This window comes from Helobdella robusta (genome assembly GCF_000326865.2).
Source record: "Helobdella robusta unplaced genomic scaffold HELROscaffold_35, whole genome shotgun sequence".
NCBI classification, from domain to species: domain Eukaryota; kingdom Metazoa; phylum Annelida; class Clitellata; order Rhynchobdellida; family Glossiphoniidae; genus Helobdella; species Helobdella robusta.
The window spans coordinates 424,874-449,213 of NW_008704704.1; the positions used below are offsets into that span (position 1 = coordinate 424,874).

Sequence of the window (24,340 nt, forward strand, 5' to 3'; positions counted from 1 at the left end):
ATGAAATAATCAATTAAAACACAAATGATGTATTTCAAACTTGAATGAACGTTGGCAAAATATATGTATACTATTTTAATTATAATAAACTAAGTGAAAATAATCAAAGTAAGTTATTCAAACAAAAAAAATGCAAAAAAATACATTTAAATCTAGCTATCTAACAAAAATAAATATACAGAGTAAATAACCACTTGTCTGAAAATAAATTTAAGTTGAATAATAAATTTATATTGAATTTCGTGGGCATAATTAAGTGTGAATGCAACAGTAACTAACTTAATATAAGAAAATCTGCTACAAAATTTTAGCTATCAGTTTCAATGTTTGGTTCGAGTTTTCTAGGCAAAAACCCTTGGTTGGCCCTTTTCTTGGTAAGGCAGCAGGAGAAGGTAGAATTGTTACTTTGGGTTTGTAAGGTTTAGGTATTATTTCTGCAAGTGGTGCTGGCGGAGTAAATGATACTGAACGAGAAAATGATGCTGAACAAATAAATGATGCTGTAGTCACAGATGGTAATGTTGAAGCATTAGTATTGAATGGATTGGTAGTCAGGCCAGCTGGGACTGGTAAAGTTCTAGAAAACTTGTCAACATAATCTTCGTCGACTGGTTCCTCTATAATAGTGGAATCAAAGTTTACTGTATTACCAGCAGGTGTGGTTGAAGATCCTGGAATGTTTTTTGGTGCTATGGTAATTACCTTGTTGACTGTGAATAAAAGATTTTTCACAGCTCGCTGGTTATATGAGGTTGAATTAAGACTGTTGTTAACCAACTTACTATTGCCGTCACTGCAAATGTTAATATTTCTCTTATTGATCCTATTAATGTTCACTTTATCAATATCGCTGTTACCGATAGAATTGACATCATGATGGTGATTAGATTTTAGAAAGTCGTTGGTCTTTGTAGTGAAGGAACTGGCGACTATCTTGCCATGCTTAGTCTTCATGTGACGTTTGTACGTGTTCTTAGTTCTGAACTTCAAGGGACAGTCGGTACAGAGGAACGGGGTTTCTCCAGTGTGTTTTCGGTTATGCTCCTGCGATCAATCGATATATATATAAGATATAAGTATAAATCGTAGATATAGTATAAATATAATATATATATATATATATATAATAAATATAAAAGTAGATATAATTATAAATCGATATAAGTATTTTCTCAACAAAATTTTGAAATGTATCCATCACCAGACAATTCATAGACAAACCACATAGATAATGCAGTCGAGAATTTCCTTTTCAAACCCAAGTTTTTCTTTCAACCATGAGTTTAATCTCAACTTTTTCTAGTTTTTAAAATCTTAATTAACAGAGAACCTGATCTTCGATAATTAAAACTTTACTAAACTATTTAAATCTTCTCAACCTCCCACCCCACAGACCACACCACCTCTCACATGAACAACTTGTATGCTTACATGCTTACCCATCTTTGTTTAAACTGATTAAGTCTTTAAAATCAACCAATTAAAATACACGAGTTTTTATATAATATATAATTCATGTAATAACAATTCACGCATAGTAGTAAAAATACTAGAATAGACAAAATATTCAACTACATTTCACAAAATACTCACCTTGAAATGACTGGGATGTCTAAACATTCGACCGCAAGATTCACACTTGAATCGATGGATGTTGTCGTGTGTGAGCAAGTGGTAGTTAAGACTGTGCTGCCTTGTGAATGTTGAATTACAGCGAGTACATACATACGGCTTTATACCTGAAAAAATTGATAAACATGAAATCAAATCATGAACATGAGTTCAGAGTATTTTCATACAATTATTAGAAGTTCTTCATTATTTTTTCAGTACAATCAACTTTAGTCAAAACAAAAACAATATGGTTAAAGTCAAAATTCAATAAAGAAAAAAACTCAGTTCAATTCTCAATCGTGAAGACATTTTTAATAAAACAAAATTTACAAAAAAAAATTCCAAAACGGTTTTTTTTAGCCAATGTCTATTATTTTCCGTGGTTCATAAAAAGTATCATTGCCGAAGCTTGATGCATAAATGTAGAAAATATGAAGAAATTTTTTTTCTCAACTAGCACAACAGAAAAAAAAAACTAATATCACATGTCATTGCAACAACAGAAGATTTTTAAATTAATTGACAAACTTTCTTTCTACAACTACAGCGAAAGCACCTCACAAAACACCAACACAGACTTTACACCCAAATATTAAAATTGAATATTTTTGAAATAGATCAAGTGAGCCTAGAAAAAATTTTAATAATGATCACTGATCATGTGAGGCCAGCCTGGTCATCAGAATGATAAACAGTGCAGCGGCAGATGTCGCCATGGCCGTGCAAAGACACTTACTAATACTGATTCATTGATGATTAACAATTGAAGATTACAAATTAAAAAATGTTCAAGAGACTGAATGAATGTTACTTTAAGGACTAATAATAATAAAATTCATCTTCCAAACATACCAGCGTGACTTTGGTAATGGTGGAGTAACGTGGATGTGGCAGTGAATGGCTTGGTCCTGCAGATCTTGCAAGTCAAAGCCATTTCAGAATCCTCTCTCTTCTTGCTTCGTAACTCATTCAGGTAGTAAAGAGCTAGACGCTAAAAACAACAGTGTTGATTAAATAACTGTGTTATCATAAATTCGATGGTTGAAGCCATAAAAATCTAAAAAATATTATTAATGATAAATAGTATTGTTATTAATATTTCTCTTATAATTATTTCCATGATGTATCAATAACACACATGGCAAATGCGAATATGCACAAAACACACACACAGTACATGTGAATGTGCGTGAATCAATTCATCACGTACAGTGCAAGAAAAAGACGGGGACCTTATGCATTCAAATGCCGAATCCAGACACTGCAACAACAGGATCATGTACCTTAACCATTAAACTATCTTGAAATTACAATAATTTTCATAAAATTAATTTTTCATGTACAATATTTATTGTATTTTTGAACCATAAAATGGCAAACCTTGATTTCCAGATCAGACAATGGAGTTGTTTGAGCTTCGAGGCGTTCAACCTCCTCTTTATTTATATCTTTCGTCATAACCGTTTGAAAGGCTTCAGTGTACTGGGTTGCCAATATGCCAGTGTTGTTCATTCTGTTTGGAAGGGGTCCAGAGAGCAGAGTCGGTGGGGCTGTCAAAAAAAAATTTATTGAATAAAAAACTATTAATTATTATAATGGCCAGTAAATCAAATAATTTTAATCAAACTACTGGTAGATGTAAAACATCAGCCACCATATCATTATAAGCAAAATAAATAAAAACTGATCATTCAAATATATCATTATAATAAAATATTATTGTTATTTATATTAAGTATAAAATCAGCTATCAGGAAAATATATTCATAATAAAAAAAAACTCACGTTTGCAAGATTTGATGTTTGGTAATATAACATTATCTTCATCAGGACTAACTTCAAACACATGGTTTGGCAGATATCCAAGATGATCGGGCAGGTCATGCAACGACATCTTAATAAAAATATTTTTCATCATACACTATATTAAAAGAGCAGTACAAACTAAAAATTTTATAAAATGAAGCAGACTTTGACAATGGGTAGAATGAGTTTGAGTTCATTGAAGTTGTCCTCTAATAATGGAAAAGTAATTCGATGCAGAGGCGCATCTCGCTTTGAATTGTGGCTTTCATTGTCTGACTTATCCTTATAAGAACTTCTATGTTTGAAGTCATAAGAGTGATCAGTGCACCAGGGATGATCCTTTATTGAACACACGTGCTTGTCTCGACTTTCAACAAATTTCTTATGAACCACTGTTTCAGGAGATACTTCTGTTTTTTTAGACAAAATTGAAGGTCGGTGCCTTGAGTTTTTTAAAATATTTAAAGATTTTATCTTTGGAGCATTCATGTCCAACTTGCTACTTATAGACATATCGTTGTCGGTTTTCTTCTTGGATTTTTTAGTATTTTTTGAAATTACATGCTTTGTAGCATTAACAGAAGACATTTTCTTGCATGCAGAAAGTTTACTATACCATTCCAAATCGTCATCTGACTTCTTTCGCTTTCTACCCAAATTTTCATTTATTTCACTATCATCATTTACTACTTCATTGTGGGAACCTAAAAAGTCTTCATCACTGTCATTAGAATCAAGTTCTTCCAACTTTATTTCCGGCATTTGAAAAACCACATCATCACTGGTGTTGATTGTCCTGAAGGTGTCACCATTTTTTTTGTTTACTTTTGATTTTTTTTCTTGTCTTCTTCCAGATGCTGAAAAAAATTTTATTCCATCAACAAATTGAAAAATTTACAAAAAGGCAAGTTAAAAATGGAACAAAATCACTTCAAATACAAACATGTTACAAGATAACGATTTATAAGATCAAAGCCAATTAAGCTTATTTATTCCTAGCATCCAAAAATGCCATCGTTGAAATAACAAACATAATAACATTTGGTCTACAAATTTGTTCATGTGGCATATTTCAATTATAATTTTATTTTAATTTGGTTTGAATACTTCTTCAAAAACTAATTTATTAGTCATAACCATTGGTGACTCAATTGTTTAAATAGCTGCTAAACAGACAATGAACAATTTCTAAGAGGCTTTACATTTTTTAGAGTTACCAAGTGAGAAACAAAATTCATTAACAAATTTCAACAACTAATGAACATATTGATAAATGCATTACCCAAGGCTAACTCAAACAGCAATAAAAATATTCACCACCAATAAATAACAATTATTCACCAAGAAAAACAAAGTAACATTGTGATTGACATAACCTTCAGATGAAACTTTAACTTCATGCTTGATCCCATTGTCTATATAACCTGTAGGTGGATCATTTACTACTCCCAATGGATTTGAATCATTAGAATTTTGAAAATAATCATCATACGGTTCTTCTTTAATGGTGAACATTTCACTTATAATATGGATGCCCTTGTTGCTTCCTGTTGAAAAAACATCAAAACACCAATCACATATAGTTCTTATGATCTTGAAAAGTACATCTTGTTTTAATTAATTTCTGCTCAAGATAAATACTATTAGTAATTAACAAATTGTTAAAATATGTACCCCAGAAGCTGTGCTGTGCATACAATGTGAGTGTGCATGCATTTGTACATACAGGCAAACAAAAGGACTTTAAAAATTTGAGTTACAGAAGGTTTATTTAAAGTTAAACGTTGAACAAGGTTTGCACAGGTTAACAACAATGGATAATGTGGCACTTTTTTGTCAGAACTTTAACACTCAGGCCAGATATAGTCGCCGTAATAGAATATACGAATAATAGAATAGGTAAAAATAACAACTGCATTGGTCGAATAACTCTATTGCTGATATTGAAAAAACAAAAACTGAAAACAGAGTTCATTATTAATTAAATATAAATTACTTTATTAATTAAATTTTAATTTCATAAAACTGCAATGAACAATCATAAAAAAAAGGTTCATATTTTAAAATAGTTACTTTTTCCAACTCCATCTCTCTACTGTATGTGCTATCTGCTATGACATGTCCTTGTTTATAACTTATTTGCATTTGCACTGCCCGTTGTTGCTAATAATAATGTAGTCAGTTAGCAAGACAAAATTAATTTTTATCGAAACTTAGCTTCGCTTTCCTAACTCCCGTTCTTCCTTCTCGATAAAATTGTCATTCCCGAAAATTTGGTCGTTATAGTTATACTAATTATCATGAAAATTCAAAATTTTAGAATTAAGCAAAAGCCAAAATTTAAAAATTGTACGACTCTGTAGAATAAGTTACAAAAGTTAAATTCTTATTTTGGTATGGCGAACATGCGGGGAACGTCTGCTTCTCACTCAGCCGGTCAAAATGTCAAAAATGAAATTCGATAAAACATAAAATAAACAATAATAATTTTCAGTATATTAACAATCCGATGTAAAACAAATCGAAATAAAAAATTAGTTTAGTGCAAATAAATAAAATTAAATACAAAAACACTAACCCGGGAATTAAATTTAGTAAAAATCTGCAAGAAACTTTCGACGAAGAACAGAACAAGCCATGCATACTTTAAAATCTTCTTAAATGTATAGGCGGGCGACTCGCGTGGCTGGATTTACAACAGGTTACAAAAGATCCTATATAACTAAACAGGAAGTTAACTAACGCCGAACAAGCTGTGATTTTTATCAATAATTGGATATATATGGATATATATATATATATATATATATATATATATATATTATTTATTATTCAAGTATTGTTATCTTTGCTATATTTGTAACTGTAAATCTATGCTAAAAATTGCCTATAAATACGTCCTGCGTATTGAGGTACAGCAGTTGAGGTTACAAGCGAAGAGAAAGCGAAGTCGTAAATGAGTCATGAAGCAGTTGTGTTCATCTATCGGAAATCTTAAACCTACAAAAAACGAACACTTGACGATTGTTGGAAGCTACAACATTGATGTTGGAAATATAGAGGTTATGGAAGTTCTAACATTGGTGTTGGTAGTTATAAAGTCAAGGATTTAAAACCTAGGTGTCAAAAGTAAGATTTTTGATAGCTTGAAACTCACTACGGTAATTAATGCCAGCGCTAGATAAACTCAATATAACTAGTCCGAAGAAAGAATAACGACAAAGAAACCTCGAGTCAAAAGGAGCAAAGGCAGTTTTGGCGAATCTCCTTAGGAACGTTATAATAAAAGAAGAAATCGATCCTGATGAGTTCGAGTTTAATAAGCAATTCGATCAGCAGGTAACCGAATCAAAAGAAATGGCAGCCACGATAAAATTACTGAATGAAATGTCAGAGATATTAAAAGGACTAAATGACAATATAGAGCAAACTCTAAGGCGGAATTGAAAGAAGAGACAATCGAAACAGCTATACCAAAAACGGTTACACAAGAACCTGAAATTATTCTACCGCCGTATTCACCTAAGGGTGATTTCGACTGTGACGCACGTGATATCGGCGACGCACGTGAAAACTGTGATGCACGTGACAACTACGACGCACATGTTAACTGCGACGCACGTGTTAACTGCAACGCACGGAATAATAGTGATGCACGTGACAACTGCGTTGCACACGTTAATGAAGATGAAGATCTTGAAAATAGTCTAGAAGTTGACAGTGATGAAGACACTGAAACTTTTGATTTTCAGAGGGACTACTACTCGTATCAGTCTGCGAACAAACACGCATGTTTTCACTGATAACAACGACAGCATTAACCTAAAAATTAATAACAATGGTTTTAATGTTAATGCGAATATGCAATCAGGACAAGAATTGGGGACAGACGATGATTCAAGTTTTGAAATAACCCTTCCAGCACGCACGCGGAATGAAAGCTTAGTTCTCGTCTACCTGGATGATGACATTAACAACGGCTTCATTGTCGATGGGGATGAGATTTGCATCGCAGTATCACTGATCGACAGCAAAAATGTCAACTACGAATCTTACAGCATGCATCAATGATATCCGTCCGGTCATTCTACGCCTCGTAAACTCAATGGAAAGAAAGCACTTGTTTTAAGTGCCAACAAAATCAAGAAATAACCATGACGTCTATCTACGTTTAGAGAAACCAAGAAAACGGAAATACGGTATGACCCGAAAAAAAAGTAACGCAAGTCTCAAGAGCAAAGAACTGGTCTGGTTGCACAAATTACGGCGCCGAAAAAGGAGAAGCCAGGTGAAACTTTCTCGGAATGGGAAAGATCGTTATAAAAATACTCGGCAAAACTCTCAAGGAATTGGAAAGGTCGGTACAAAATCGCTAACAAGATAAATGACGTGATCTACAGGACCTATGATCCTGGAAGGAAATGGACAAAAATGACTGTTGTCCATTTGAATAGATTATCCATATTCATCAGAATAAAGAAATAACGCCTATGTTAGAGACTAACAGGTATTGTTAGTGCGCTATATTATTCATCATTCAAGTATTGTTATCTTTACCATATTTGTAATTGTAAATATTATCTATTTTTATATCTATTTTTATATCGTCAACGTATCGGCAGTATACATTAGGCTTTAACTCTGGCTCTTCTTTAAATAACATTTCTTTGATATGTCCAAGATAGAAATTTGCGAAGAATACTTCCAACGGCGCTCTAAAGGATCACATAAAAAAGAAACACAAAGCTAAAATTACTAAGCAAATCTTGGACAACAATGTTGAAATCTTACATTACAATAACAAACATTATAATATACGTCTAGCCGAATTAATACTCATAGAACGAAGACATCCGATCATAAACATTCAACAACGTACAATTGGAATCCTTCCGGCTAATAAATTTAGGAACAGAGATATCGCAAAAAGTTGAAGATTGTAAAACCACCTAAATGATAGTTAAGTATTTGCTTTGAACGAACAAGGAATCAACAAAGTAGAGACACAGTATATATATATATATATATATATATATATATATATATATATATATATAATTATTATTAAATGAAAATTTATAAATCGTTTTTATAAAATCTCAAAAGCGCCTACAATAAGTGCAAGAAAAAATATATAAGACAAAAGAAGGAAAGTTGATTTTCACTCAGTTAAATGTCAGAACACACATATATTTAACACAAAATCAATAAATAAATAGACGACCAAAAAGAAGTAAAACTAATTCAAATGACGATTTTTAGGATTTATCCACACAAGTTACTAGTTATGTACAAAAATTCAACGCCGTAATCAACAAGCCTCACAACGAATTTTTAACGGACACAAGAATTAAAACAACATAATGATAGTACTGATTAATAAAGAACATAAAAAATTAAAAAAAAAAAACAAAAAAAAAAATTTCATTTTCATAATCACATTTAATTACAAGAACCGAAATGCTGCTTAAAAAGCAGCAACTTTAATTGTTTACAAAATAGAGGAAATGATATTCCAGGTAGACGGAGTGAGGTTGGCAAATTATTCCACACCATCGGTCCAGCAACAGCAAAATTTCTTTTACCAGTCACCAAACGGGTTTGAGGAACGTCCAGCAAATTCCTATTATTGGATCTCAATCCTGGATAACCAGACGTTGAATCACGTTTAGTCAATCTACCGACCAAGTACGGAGGAGCACGCCCATTTAAAACTTTGAACATCAAAACAGCAATCTTGTAGATAATTCTTTTTTCAATCGGAAGCCAGTGCAGATCCCGTAAAATCGGCGTCACATGATCAGATCTAAAACCTCCGACAACTAGGTTGGCCATGCGATTTTGAATTGACTGTAGTTTGGAAATTTCCAACATGGAGACACCGTAAAAAAGGCTGTTGCAATAGTCCAGCCTCGAGTGAATAAACGCGTGAGCCAAACTCTTTAGGGTAATCTCATTAAGTGAATTTTTTACAGCCCTCATCATGCGAAGTTGTCGATGACATTCACCAGTTAGCAACTTTATGTGGCACTCCATTGTCATATTACCATTGAATACAACACCAAGATTACGAGCATCTTGACATAATGCGCATTGCATTTTCCGGCAAGATGGCGGCACGTGTTGTTGTGATTAACGAGTTGCTCTATTATCGAATTAATTGATAATGAAACTTTTATAAACAACATATCTGACTTTTACACAAACGAGGATATCATTACTGCTATTAAATTGTTGAAAGGTGATATTGAAAATTTAAAATTGGACAACAACGACAAATTACAAATGCGCGGGAACAAAAAAAAGGACAAATTACTTGAATGTCTCTCTGTTTTTAAATATCTGAAAACTAACAATATGTTAGACAAATGTTCAATATTTGTCAGCTATAATATGGTAAAAATTCCAAAGTTAGAAAGTATAGCTAACTTGAATTTTGTTAATTTAAAAAACGAAATTAGAGACATTGTTCACTCTCAACAGGTGCGCTTAAACAATATAATTGAAGCTAATAAACACGATATTCAAGTCTTAAAAAACAAAACAAGTTTGTTGTCAAATATTAATGTTGAAAACAACTGTAAAACTGCCAACTCGGAAAATATTAAACCTACTGTTATACTGTTATACAGAATATTCCACTTGTCAACTCTACCGTCCAGCTTGGAAAACCCCTGTGGTCCGATATTTCAAGAACCCCGACCGAAGACTCGTCGTTCACTCTTGTCACCAGAAAAAATAAATGCCCGCGCGCATTAAACAGCGACACTGACAACAACAACATTAAAGCAGATACAAATTCAAACAAACGTTAGCTCCAAAAATTATTGGTAAAAAAGAAGTTGACTGCAAACTAAAAGCCGATAAAGTTCTGTACAACAAACGTGTCTACTCAATGAGTAACATTCAGAAATGTTCAGCCAGCGATGTCAGCGAATTTTTATCATCATGCGGGATTAACGTGTTATCATGTTAACCGGTATTTAAAAATACCGAGCCATCAAAAGTTCCCCACACCAATCGTGACAACCAAGATTCATCAATGTTTCGTGTCTGCATTGACAAAATAGATTCTCCTAAAATCAACGATCCAAACATCATACCCAAAAATATAATTGTACGAGAATGGCGTTGCATAATGAAAAAAAAGGCCAAGCAACAAATAACCAATCATGAATAGAAACACAAAAAATCTCCATGTACTAACCTGCCTGATTCCAGCGATACATTTTCTGATTTAGTTTCTGTCAACCCATCCAATAACAGTATTAATTTTTCAGACATTTTTATCAACAACTTTCAAAATTACACCATAAACAATTTAAACAACTTCATACTTAACAATTTTTTTAAAACTGATAATAATTTATCTATTATTCATGCCAATAGTCATAGTTTGTTCAATAAAATGGCAGATTTGTTAATACTAAACGATTCCCTTTCAAATTTTTTCCACTTATCATAATTTCTGAAACCTGGTTAAATGATGACACTGCTAAATATATTAATATGCCTAATTATGACTTTGTTTTTAAAAACAGATCTAACAAAAAAGGTGGTGGTGTCGGGATTTTCATCAAACAGGGAATCAGCTATTCAGTTAACTGCGAAGCCGTACTGGATGATGAAGTTATTGACTTTCTTTCTGTCGACATCGCAGTTAATATGCATTAACTTCAGATAATTGCAATCTACAGACCGCCTAATTCCAACCCTGATCTACTACTAAGCAAACTTGAAATTATCTTACCTACACTAAAACCTCCCAATAAATCTTATTTAATCGGTGACTTCAATCTTGATCTTAATAAATTTTTTTTGATCCTCATGTATCAGCTTTTTCCAACCTTCTATCACCGTACAACTTTTTTCCACTTGTAACCTCTGACACACGCATTACGTCTTCCTCTTCCTCGTTAATTGACAATATCTACACAAATAATATGACTACTCATTTTTCTGGAACAGTCTTATCTGACTTCTCAGACCATTTTCCTATTTTCACCATTGCATCTAACCTCAATAAACTTAATTATTCTGCACGACAAAAATACTCCAGACTTCTGACTCCAAAATCTTTATATGACATCAACCATTCGTTATCTGCTCAAGACTGGACGTCAGTGATCACGGTAGACAATGTTAATGATTCCTTATCACAGCTATATGCCATACTCAATAAAGCGATAAATACATTTGCTCCATTTTTACCTGTTAAACCAAAAAACAAAAGCTGGGTCAACACACATAAAAAAAACTATCCAATAAAAAAAACAAGCTCTTTATTAAAAGGCTCCGTAATCCTGCTCCAAACAATATTTCTGAGTATAAAAAATTCCGCAACATGTTTACAACCATTAAAAGAAAAACAGAACGAGAATATTACACAAATAAACTCAGTAATTCTCCCAACGACATCAAAGCCAAATGGAATTTGATAAGATGTGCACAAAAAACCGCCCAACTCATCCATATCCAAACTCACTGTAAGCAGCAAAACAGTTGACAACAAACAGGAGATGTGCAACCGTCTGAACGAACACTTTGCAAACGTTTCAAGCAAACATTCTTTCAAACTCCTACCGGGTAAGGCTGACCTCATGAAACTCTTGGGTCCTGCTATAACTCAATCCATATCTCTTAACCCTGTATCTGAACGCGAATTACTATCTATTGTCCGTAAAAAGAAAAACAAAAACAGTTACTCCGATGATGGCCTTAACATGTACCTAATAAAAAACATAATCCATTCCACAACTTTACCTTTAATCCACATCTTCAATTTATCATTATCAACGGGAATTTTTTCAGATATCTTCAAAATATCCAGAATTATTCCTCTCCATAAAAAAGGATTCCTGGATGATATAAATAACTACAGACCCATATCTCTGTTGTCTCCTTTATCCAAGATTCTGGAAAATATAATGTACATCAGATTAAATTCTTTCTTCAATCTCAATAACATTATATGTAACAGCCAATACGGCTTCCGGGCCAAGCATTCAACGGAGCTTGCTATCCTAGACTTTACTCAACATGTCCTAAACGGTATGAATAGCAAAAAACAATCTGTCGGCCTATTTCTGGATCTTTCAAAAGCATTTGATGTAATTGACCACAGCATACTCCTAAAAAAACTTGAGTGGTATGGTGTGAGGGGAATCGCTTTCAATTGGTTGGTGAGCTATCTCTCCTTGCGTTCTCAATATGTTTATATCGATAACTTCAAATCAAATAAAACTCATGTCCAGAATGGAATTCCTCAAGGATCCATACTGGGTCCTTTTCTATTTCTAGTCTACATCAATGACCTTTGTAACGTCTCTTCATTAGCCAAATGTGTACAATTTGCCGACGACACGAACATTTTGTTTACACAAGACGACTTCAACAACTGCCGAGACATCATCAATCAAGAACTATCAGGATTTTCCAACTGGTTTCTGGCAAATAAACTACTACTAAATCATTCCAAATGTTCTTATATAATTTTCGGTCCCAAAATATTAACTAACCAAGTCCAAGATCTATAGCCAGTTGTTTCGGGCAGGTGAAGCTCGTTAGCCTTGGTCGGCTATTTACCTAAGAGAAGGAAAACTCTGACTTCAAACCTCCACTGCCTTGCGGCATACCTGTTCATGGGAAAGACTATGGGAGCAAATCCAGACAGAAAACCACACTCCACCACCTGAATTGCGGTCCAGTAATATCAGGTGCTGGTCCAAAGTCCGGATAGAAAGAAATGGTTGACAGGAGCTTGCTACACTGTCGTAAAAATGCTAATAACACGATGGTAGTCCAAAAAAAGTATGCACATACCGGCTCGAACGTCGCCCGGGTGAACAAGGTCCGCGCTGCAGCTTTGGGGAGTAGAGGCTGCAGTGTAAAGTATGCTACTGAGTCCCAGAAAGATAGACTGAAGATGGGGTTGACAGTTGGAGTTTGGAATGTCAGGTCATTGTGTTACCTGTTCATGGGAAAGACTATGGGAGCAAATCTAGACAGAAAACCACACTCCACCACCTGAATTGCGGTCCAGTAATATCAGGTGCCGGTCCAAAGTCCGGATAGAAAGGAATGGTTGACAGGAGCTTGCTAGGAGTTGACTGTTGTAAAAACGCTAATAACACGATGGTAGTCCAAAAAAAGTATGCACATACCGGCTCGGACGTCGCCCGGTCGAACAAGGTCCGCGCTGCAGCTTTGGGGACTAGAGGCTGCAGTGTAAAGTATGCTACTGAGTCCCAGAAAGATAGACTGAAGATGGGGTTGACAGTTGGAGTTTGGAATGTCAGGTCATTGTGGCAGACAGGGGCTTACGCGTTGATGAAGAAAGAACTTGAACGATTCAGATATGATGTGGTTGGTTTGTGCGAGGTCCGATGGACAGGAGATGGAGAAATGGAAGGTGGGAAGATATTATGGTCTGGAACAGAGAGGGAGCACGTCTATGGAGTTGGAATGGTTATTGGCAAAAAAGCAAAAAAAGCACTGTTGGAGTACAATCCAGTGAATGAAAGAATGATGTATGCGAGGTTTAAGGGATACCCGAGAGACATTGGTGTGGTAGTGGCCTATGCTCCAAAAATGAATCACTCGTGGGAAAATGCGGTATAGGAAACAGAAATAATAGAGGAGAAAGACTGCTGGAATTTGCAAAGGACCAAAAAATGTATATAACAAATACAAAAACACAAAATACAAAAAAAATGGACATGGGAATCACCAGATGGAAAAACAACGAACATGATAGATTTGATTTTGATAGAACAGAAATGGATGAAATTTGTAACTCAGTGTCGTTCTTTTCAGAAAGGACAGAAGTACAGTCCAGCAAATCCTGATGTTGAGACTATTGTTGGAAGATGCAGGAAGCAGAGGTCAAACAACTTTTCATTGTTTTGTGGATTTTAAGAAGGCGTTTGATTCAGTCTGGCACGAAGGTTTGTGGGCAACTTTGGAAAGAACCCGTATTAAATCACTTTCATCAAGTATTAAACTTACTGGACCAAAAATTTGGGCTGAACTGCTTCCTCCTCAGTTACATGAAATCAAAAACCTACAACTCTTTAAGAGGAAGCTACGTAACTTTTTAACAAACTTAGATCCCGACACCACCGTCTAGTTATCTGGGAAAGCATGTTCATGTAAGCATTATGTGTGTCTAAGTGTGTGTGAATGTGGTTGCTTGTGTGAGTGTGTGTGAATGAGTGCTGTGCTTGTGTGAGTGTGTGTGAATTGAACAGGTGTGTGTTTACGTGTTTTTGTGCGCGTGAGTGAGTGTATGTGCTTCTGGCGTGGTATTTCCATAAGATAAGATTCAAAATTTAGAAGTTAGTCAAAGTGTTGTTATATTTTAAACTTCAAAACAATTTTGAAGTATTAGAATTACTGTTTGAAATATCTATAACCTACATTATATTGTGTTTGGGTATAATGAATTTTTTTTATAATTATGTTTTATATTTTGGAACAGTTTTGAAATATTAGAATTACTCTTTATAATGTGTTTGAGTACCTTGAATTCTTTTATTTGTTTAAATCTGCTCATATATCATTATTACAAATTGACACCGGTGATCAGTACAAAAAGTCCAGATTTCTTTTTCGATTTCCAGATCATTTCCTTTCATTGATTTCATTTTTCTGATTTCACCGTTTGATTTGATGAATAAAATGTCAAATGTAAAAAAAATGTATAATTCAATCTGAATTGAAATGAAATTATAACCTGGTGGCATTGCCCGCCTAACAGCAATTTCATTACTGGACCCATGCCATGTTGCAGTCAAAACTAAGATATCCAAACCATCGCAAATTACCTCATACACTTTATCATATTTCGACAAAATTGACCTAATATTCAAAAGCCCTAGTCCTATTTTAACATTGTTAAGCATTTTACAACCATTTTTTTTCTTATGACTTTTACCTTTACCTTTTATGACTTTTTGAAACTCACGATCCGCCACTTTCCCCCAGGTCCTCTGACCCTGTATAAAAAACCTCCCGTACATGCAGCTTCTCTTGACTTTGCATTAGCAATCAAACTTTTCAATTCACTCCTCTGTTCAGCAGTCAGATCATTGGCAATCCATATCTTACTAAGTTCTTCAGACATTTGCTTAAGTTTGTATGAACTCTTCATCACCAACTCTTTAGCTGAAATGTTATCCATCACTATCAAAATTGGCCTATTTGTTGATTCAACCCTTTTACCCAGTTTTATTATTCTCTTCATATCAGAATCTTTGATATCACTCGACAGTTTCTTGATTATTTCCTTGACTCGATCTCTGTCATTATCTCCTTCAGTTACATTAAACATCATAATGTTTTTTTCTCCCTCTTTTATTTCCTGTGCCTCATCTAATGTTTTTTGTACTGTTTTCACTTCAACATTAATGCTTTGCATACCTTTTTTAACCTCCTGGCCAACAACACTTGCCCATGTTTTTTGCAATTCACTTTTAAAATGTTAACTTTAAACTTTTCAACACTTAACTTGGAACCTGGTTCATCAAGCTTTTCTAATTTTGAATCATTATCTTTAATCATATTTTTGATTATGTCCAGTTCATGTTTTAACGAAATATTCGCAGCATTAATTTGATCCACTTTCAACTTGATTTCATTGTTATTATCATTTACTGTCTTTGTCAATAATCTAATGTTGGATACCGTCTTCAAACAAATATCACAGTACCATTTGAAATTCAACAAAGTACGTGTTACCTCAACAACGTCATCATTTACTCCAACACATTTTGCATGAAAAATATTTTCACATTGAAAACATTGCACACATTGCACACCGTCTTTAGTAACTTTTACGCACTTTGTACATTTACTCGCCATTGTAAAATTCCAGATAACAAATAGCTATACAAAACAACCTTTGGAATCGTACGAACTCGCAACAGAAAAAAAATAACAAACGTATATATTGCCAATACAGTTTAAACCATTTAATTAATTTTCGAAATATTTAATTAATTTTAATATTAATCCTAAAAATAAAAATATATTAATACTTCCCCTGATTTTAACTATAAATTAATACCAAAATTAACAATATAACATATTAACATATATATATATATATATATATATATATATATATATATATATATATATATATATATATATATATATATATATATATATATCCACCGATTTCCACCATATTGCCTATAATCTAGTAAATTGAGTTCCATTTTATAAAAACAATTTACTAGATTATAGGCAACAATATGGTTTTGTGAAAGGGAAATCAACAATTCTCCAGTTGTTGAAATTGATGGATTGTTGGACTAGTGCAGTTGATAATTGTTTGGATGTTGATGTTATTTACACAAACTTTACTAAAGCTTTTGATAGAGTGCCACATGTGTTATTGATTAATAAATTGCGTGGTTATGGTGTGAATGATTGTTTGGTTGAATGGATTAAGGAGTATTTGTGTAGTAGAACTTCTAGTGTGAGAGTGAATAATTGTTTGTCTAAAAGGTTTGAAGTTAGCAGTGGAGTGCCTCAAGGAATTGTTTTAGATCCGGTTTTGTTTATTGTGTATGTGAATGACATGTTTGATATTGTGAAAGATAGTTCTGTTCAAATGTATTTCTATGCGGAGGATGTTAAAATGTTTAATTTTATGAGATATGTGGATGATAGATTACTAGTGCTACAAAAACATCTTGATAAATTGTATGATTGGTGTATGTTATGGAAAATCGATTTGAATATTGAAAAGTGTACAGCTATAAAATTTGGTCATTCGTGTTTGGATAATAATTGGTGTTATAATATTAATAATTCTAACTTGGGTTTTTGTGGTGAAGTAAATGATTTGGGGTTTTTATTTGAACGTTCACTGAGCTTCTCTAGGTATATACATAATGTCATTAATAAATGTTTTGTTCTTTTAGGATTGTGATACAGAAACTTTAAAAATTTAACTAAAGAGTCATTTATTTTGATTTATAAATTTTGATGTGATTCTTGAAAAATAAAAGAAATTGACGATTTGGAAAGGGCTCAGAAACGGGCAACCAAGATTGTCAAGGAGTGCAAAGGCCTTTGTTACTCGGATCGATTGAAATTTCTTGGCTTGCCAACTTTAAGATTTAGAAGAGTTCATGGAAAAAAAGTCTCTCAAAAACGCTATCAGTAGTTAGCTAACAAAATTAAAAATGACTGAAAAGCAACAATAATAAAAATTATTGAAAAAACAAATGTTTTCAAATTCTTTCTAAAAGTTCCTAAAATTACAAAATAAACAAATATTTTTTTAAATTCTTCATGAAAGTTCTCCTGTCCAATCACGGCATTCTTAAAACTAATAGGTAGAGTATTCCAAACCTTTGAACCAGAAACAGCAATATTTTTCGCACCTGTAGATAATAAAGCAATGTTAACAGTCATTAGATTTAAATGATCACTTCTCAAGTTGATACCGCCAGTAACTGATCACTGCTTTAAACATCATTAAGCATACTTTAAAGATCAACCTTTTTTCAACATTTAATCAATGAAGGTCCTTTAACATCTGTGTTACATGATCAAACTTCAAACCTCTCACAACAACCTTAGCAGCCCTATTTTGAATGGATTGGAGAATCGATGTTGACTTATGACGTAGACCGTATTACAATAATCCAAACTTGTGTGAATGAATGCATGTACCAATGTACGTGTAGAGGCCTCATCCAAATACTTGCGAATCCGATACAATTTCTGAAGTTGATACGTACATGATGATGAAATCATACCCGACATCATCGACAATCTTGAGTTAAAAATAACACCTAGATTAATGGCCTGTTCACAAAACTTAACATCTTGACCACCAATATGTAACGAATTTATGCCAATTCTTCTAAGCTGCTGCCATGTTCCAACCGGTAGGAACTTTGTTTTATTTTGATTCCATTTTATTAGGTTGGTGCAAATATAATGTCGGTTTTATGTTAATAAATTTTTCATCACTAAATTTTTAAATACAGTTTATTGAATATATTGATCATTATATATCATTTTGAAGGTTATTTATTCTTCTATCTAGCTTTTATTAATTAATTGGTCCAACTATTCAGTGTCTTTGATTTTGAGCGATATTTGAGAATGTTGTCTAAGCGTGATTTTCGGATTATTTTGCTTCATGAGTTTAAACTCGGGCATAATGCGGCAGAGGCAACTCGTAATATTGTGGAAGCATGGGGCAACGTCGGTGCTTTTGAGATGGTTTAAAAAATTTCTTACTGGTGACATGAGCCTCCAAGATGAAGAGGGTCGCGGGCGAACATCCGGGATTGATGATGACAAACTGAAGGAAATTATTGACGCAAACACAGCTAAAACTACTTGAGAAATTGCCAATGAACTCAAGGTTGATCACACAACAGTAGTTCGTCATTTGAAACAGATTGGTAAAGTTAAAAAACTTGACAAGTGGGTTCCACATGAGTTGAACGAAAATCAGAAAATTCGGCGTTTTGAGGTGTCGGCTTCACTTGTTCTGCGTAATAAAAACGATCCGTTTCTTGACCGGATTGTGACGTGTGATGAAAAATGGATCTTATATGATAACAGACGACGTTCAGCTCAGTGGTTGGACTATGATGAAAGTCCAAAACACTTTCCCAAGCCAAAATTGTACCAAAGAAAGTTAATGGTGACAGTTTGGTGGTCTGCAGCTGGATTGATTCACCATAGCTTTTTAAAACCTGGTCAAACGATTAATGGAGAAATGCACTGCCAACAAATTGATGAGATGCACTAGAAATTACGCCAACTACGTCCTGCATTGGTTAACAGAAAGGGTCAGATCCTTCTCCACGATAACGCCAGGCCACACGTCGCACAACTAACGCTAAAAAAACTGAACGCGTTGGGTTGCGAGATTCTCCCTCACCCACCATACTCACCAGACCTCTCACCAACAGATTTCCACTTTTTCAAACACCTCAAGAACTTTTTGCGTGAAAAGTGCTTCAAAACCGAAGAAGCTACAAAAAATGCCTTCTTACAGTTTGTCGCCTCTAGAACCCCTGATTTTTATGCTACAGGCATCAATAATTTAATTCCTTGTTGCAAATGTGCATAGATTGTGATGGTTCTTATTTTGATTAAATATCTCAAATGAAAGCAAATTTATTGCATTTTAAAATGGATGGTAGAAAACCGACATTATTTTTGCACCAACCTGATAATTTGTTTCTTGACATCCAGTTGTCAACTTCAGACAAACATGCAATCAATCTAGGAGCTTCATTTTCCAAAAATTCAGGTTTACATTTGAGTATAACTTGGATATCATCCGCAGAAGCATGACTTTTGAGGCCAAATGACTCAATGATTAGCAAAACCTCAGATGTGTATAATAAAAACAATATGGGCCCCAAAACTGATCCTTGCGGGACACCTGTATTAATATCTGACATTTTATTATTAAAAAAATTATTATATAATATAATATAATTATTATTGAATTGCTACGATAAACCAAATATTATAATGAAAACAAAAATGATTTCAATAATTTCTTGAACAATTTTTCTGTCAGTTCGGGCTGTCTTAGATAACTTGGTAGACTATTCCAAACGGCTGGTCCACATACTGAGAAACTTCTCAGCCATTTTCAAGTTGGTTTGGGTCACACATAACAAGTTGCTATCATCAGACCTAAAGCAGACAGTTTTAAAAGACAGTTGTTTCGGTGCGTGCATTTCTTTCAAATAAACTGGCGCTATTCCCTTCATACATTTGAACATGATTGTCGATATTTTGAACAATATTCTTTTTTTGACCATCAACCAGTGCAGTTCTCTGAATATCGGGGTAACATGGTTAAATTTTTTTGCACCAACCACGATCTTAGCTGCCCGATTCTGAATTGACTGAAGCACAGATAACGATTTTTCAGACAAACCATAAAATAGGCTGTTACAGTAATCCAGTCTAGAATGAATAAACGAATGTAATAAACTTTGAATAACATATTTGGTTAAGCTTTTGCGGATTATTTTTAATTTTCGCAGTTGTAAGGTTGCAATACCAGATAAAAACTTGATATGATCAGTCATTGCCAGTTTAGAATCAAAAATGACACCCAAGTTTGTAGCTTTGGGAATAAAGTTTATATTTGAGCCCTCAATGATAACTGAATTAATTTTAATTCTAGACAGCTGTTGCCAAGTTCCAACCAGAAGAATTTGCGTCTTACTTTGATTGAGCTTAAGACGATTATTTGCCATTCATTTCTCGATCTCGACCAAACATTTAACAAAACGATCAACTGCAAGATGAAAGTTGCTATAGGATTCTGTGACGAAAAGCTGAATATCATCTGCAAATGCATGACACTCCAAACCATGTAATCCGATCGCCTCAATAATTTCAGAGGTGTAAAGAATAAACAAGATCGGTGTGTATGTGTATTTATATGTGTGTGTGCGTGTGGTGTGTGTTAAGTGTTTATCTTTAGTGTTTATATTGTTAGTCAATTTGTCTTTTTAAGAAAAATTTGTTTATATTTTGCTAATATGATTGCGGATACTATACATGATATACTATAACAATTCCAAAAATGTCAAAGTACTTTATTCATCAAAATTTAATTATACTGTTTTTTATTTTTCGTGGTTTATATGGCACGTATTATACAGACAGGACTCGTTATAAAAGTCTACTCAGCGGCATGGAGTGTGTTTGCGGTTCATTGGACGCATGCACATGAAGACTCATTTTAATTTAATTTTATTTTAATAATCACGAATTATATACGTATGATAGATTTTTAGCTTGGTCAAAACATTTTCAATTAAACCATGTGCAAAGTGTCCGGTTAAAAAACCACCGGTAAAAGACCGCCGGACAAAAGACCGCCAGCGTAAGGTCTCCAAACAATACGATTGCTTAACACAAAGGTCGCTAAAAAATAAGGTCGCGTGATACAGAAGTCGCAAAGCAATAAGACCGCATACATAATAACCGATAATATAATAATAATAATAATAATCGACTCATAAAAATTCTTCCAATTTTATTACTGACCTACGACTTTATTACTCGCTCTGAACAACCAATCCATGCACTACTGTTTAGAGTATTGCAAATTTCTTCGATGCAGTTGCTAAGAATCCACCTTGCACGAACAACGCAGTGGGGGGTTGGCATCGTCAACTCATTGTAGCTGGAGCACGTCATTCAATTATATGTAAATTAATTGATAGCTTGAGAACTGTGCAGAAGTACAATCAAGTAGCTATCGAACACCTTATTCAAGGTCGACAACCGCCCCGCCCTGTAAAAAAATTTACAGAAATGTTTTGGTCAGAATAGCGGCAGCTGTTGGCAACTATGCCATGATTAATTATATCGATTATTTACGTGGTATTGCACATAGTTTGAATTTCAATGTTTAGAATTTATGAAACCCTTCATTTGTTCATGTAAAAATTTTCATTTAAGTTTTGTACAGACCAGCGATCATTTATTTTTGTTGTCGACGTCATAATCTTGAAAATTAAAACATTATTCCTTAGACCATCATTTGGTTGAATGTGTTTTCGAATTCAGTGCAGTTTGTACATAGACTTTCAAACTTAGAGTAATAGCAATATTTTTGACCTTTCTACCTTAAAACGACCTTATTGTCGAGGGATCTTAATGCTTGGCGACCGTGATAATGGGCGACCTAACGTCCGACGGTCTTTTGCTGGCGACCTTTTCACATAGAAGCGTGCGTAACAGTTGGCTTGGTCCTAAATATTAATAAAAAGTTTTCCATGCCGTGTTATCTACAAAGGAACTTTAACAGAGCTTCATGTTCATAACAGTTACTTCGCATAACAATCATACAAAACTGTATTTGAGTTTATTGTGCTGATTATAAGCAGTTATTTGTTATTTTGATTTTCAGAAACTTATATTTTATACATATTTTTTTGCTACAGAAAATCCTAATTTAGTTATCTGCCTTTTCAGATGAAAAAATAGAAGGATGCATACGTTGGATGCATGCATAAATAATAGTGATTATAAAATAGCACTTGGCAATAAATTATGGTTGGAAGTTGCTGCCAACGTTAATGTACTGTACACACATACTTTTAATCAGAAATAATATTTTATGATTCTGCACTTAAATTAAAATTAAACGATGGTTATCTAAATTTAATGACCAAAAACTTTACATTGCAAAAGTTGATCAAAATAAATTTGAACATAAATCAATAATTAAAAATAATTGGTTTAAATAAAAAACCGAAAAAATGAATAAAAGGTTCAAAATTAATGAACGTTTCACTTTAACTTCACTTATAATCGATCCGGATATAAAATTTCAGTTCGCGCACAGCTGCGTTTAAAATCGAATAATAATTATCATTTTTCAAGGCTCTTTCAGAATACATTTGTCTAAACACTAGACATCTTTTTACATACAAGATTTTCCGTCATTTTCTGAATGAAATTTCATGACTATATTTTATCATTTTATTAAATGTAGTGGATGAAAATGTTAAAAATGAACATATATGGATATTCTAAAATGAAATAAAATTTCATTAAGTCCACTTTTCTTATTTGTTGCTGTTTTCAGTGTGAGAATGTTAAACTGTATTTGTTATTTAAGTTTTCAAAAATAATTTCTACAGAATTTTAATTACATTTTAAGTCATGTTCCGTCGCGGTAACATGCTGCTGATGTGGGTATTGGAGTGTTTCTTTTTGCACCTCAAAGCTGTTCATCCACACCACGCCACTTACAAACGCATTTCTAGGAAGAATCATATATTGCATAACACACACTAGTTGGATGGGGATCTAGATAAGTAATAGATTTTGTGTTTTAATTATGCGCTCCTACAGAAATGACCTAAGAGTCCTATCGTTTCGAACATTAATTAAATGCAGACAGCTACGTTTTTCTGAACGTTTGATTTATATAAAATTAATGTCATATTTAATGATTACTATTTTTTTTGAATTTCGTTATTGACTAATTGGAATAAAATTTTACATGTTCAAGCAATCAGAAGATTAAAGGAAAATGTGCACGTATGATAATTGTATGAAATGAAACAAACCTTCGTGCCAGACTGAATCAAACACCTTCTTAAAATCCACAAAACAATGAAAAGTTGTTTGACCTCTGCTTCCCGCATCTTCCAACAATAGTCTCAACATCAGGATTTGCTGGACTGTACTTCTGTCCTTTCTGAAACCTGCCTGCTCCTCTCCTAAATGCTGCTCTATGTCTTTCTCCAATCGTTCTTTCAAGATCGTCAGCATGATCTTGCACATATGAGGGATCAGTGCTATTGATCTGTAGTTGCAGTCTTTCAGGTTTTTTGGCAACATGATCAAGATTGATTTACACCAATCTTCTGGCCATTTTCCACTGTCCCAGATTTCTTGTCATATTTTGTGAATCTCATTACATACAATTGGTCCTCCCGCTTTGATCAGCTCTATGGTAATTCCGTCTCTCCCTGTGCTCTTGTTGTTCCTCATTTTCTTCATTGCTTTTATTACTTCCTCCAATGTTATTTCCGTTTCTTCTTCATTGACTACTTTTCTTTCTTTTAAAGCCTGTAACACCTCCTTTGTATACGTGTTTTTATCTGTGAACAGGTCCTTGATATATTCCGACCATCTATCTTTGATTTGTTGGCCTTCAGTTAGAACATTTCCATCCTTGTCTTTAATAATCCTTGACGTATTCTTCAGTTTTCCTTTTAACTGTCTTACTAGCTGATACGCCTCTCTTGTTTTGTTTTGTCCAACAAGTGCTTCTACCCTTTCGCATCTATCGTTTATCCATCTTTTTATATCTGCTCTGGCACTTTTCTTTATTTTGCAACACAGTTGTTTATATTTCATCTCATTTTTGTTGTTTTGTCTTTTGTTGCTT

General features: G+C 33.7%; 4 protein-coding genes across 4 annotated transcripts; 2 read left to right on the plus strand and 2 right to left on the minus strand.

Moving 5' to 3' along the window:
- Window positions 1–933: 933 nt before the first annotated feature.
- Window positions 934–1,749, minus strand: HELRODRAFT_83144 (hypothetical protein; the record flags this gene model as incomplete). Its single annotated transcript, XM_009023172.1, has 2 exons — window positions 934–1,044; window positions 1,594–1,749. Coding segments are annotated over 2 exons (267 nt in total), but the record flags the coding sequence as incomplete, so codon positions are not given.
- Window positions 1,750–6,383: 4,634 nt separating this feature from the next.
- On the plus strand, window positions 6,384–7,491 carry HELRODRAFT_175781 (hypothetical protein; the record flags this gene model as incomplete). Its single annotated transcript, XM_009023173.1, has 3 exons — window positions 6,384–6,520; window positions 6,845–7,186; window positions 7,236–7,491. 3 exons carry the CDS (start codon window positions 6,384–6,386, stop codon window positions 7,489–7,491), a joined length of 735 nt encoding a protein of 244 aa, XP_009021421.1.
- A 5,674-nt stretch (window positions 7,492–13,165) lies between these two features.
- On the plus strand, window positions 13,166–14,040 carry HELRODRAFT_175783 (hypothetical protein; the record flags this gene model as incomplete). The annotated part of the gene is made up of 2 exons (XM_009023174.1): window positions 13,166–13,377; window positions 13,512–14,040. 2 exons carry the CDS (start codon window positions 13,166–13,168, stop codon window positions 14,038–14,040), a joined length of 741 nt encoding a protein of 246 aa, XP_009021422.1.
- Window positions 14,041–14,983: 943 nt separating this feature from the next.
- On the minus strand, window positions 14,984–16,281 carry HELRODRAFT_175784 (hypothetical protein; the record flags this gene model as incomplete). The annotated part of the gene is made up of 3 exons (XM_009023175.1): window positions 14,984–15,049; window positions 15,416–15,792; window positions 15,936–16,281. 3 exons carry the CDS (start codon window positions 16,279–16,281, stop codon window positions 14,984–14,986), a joined length of 789 nt encoding a protein of 262 aa, XP_009021423.1.
- Between the last annotated feature and the right edge of the window lie 8,059 nt (window positions 16,282–24,340).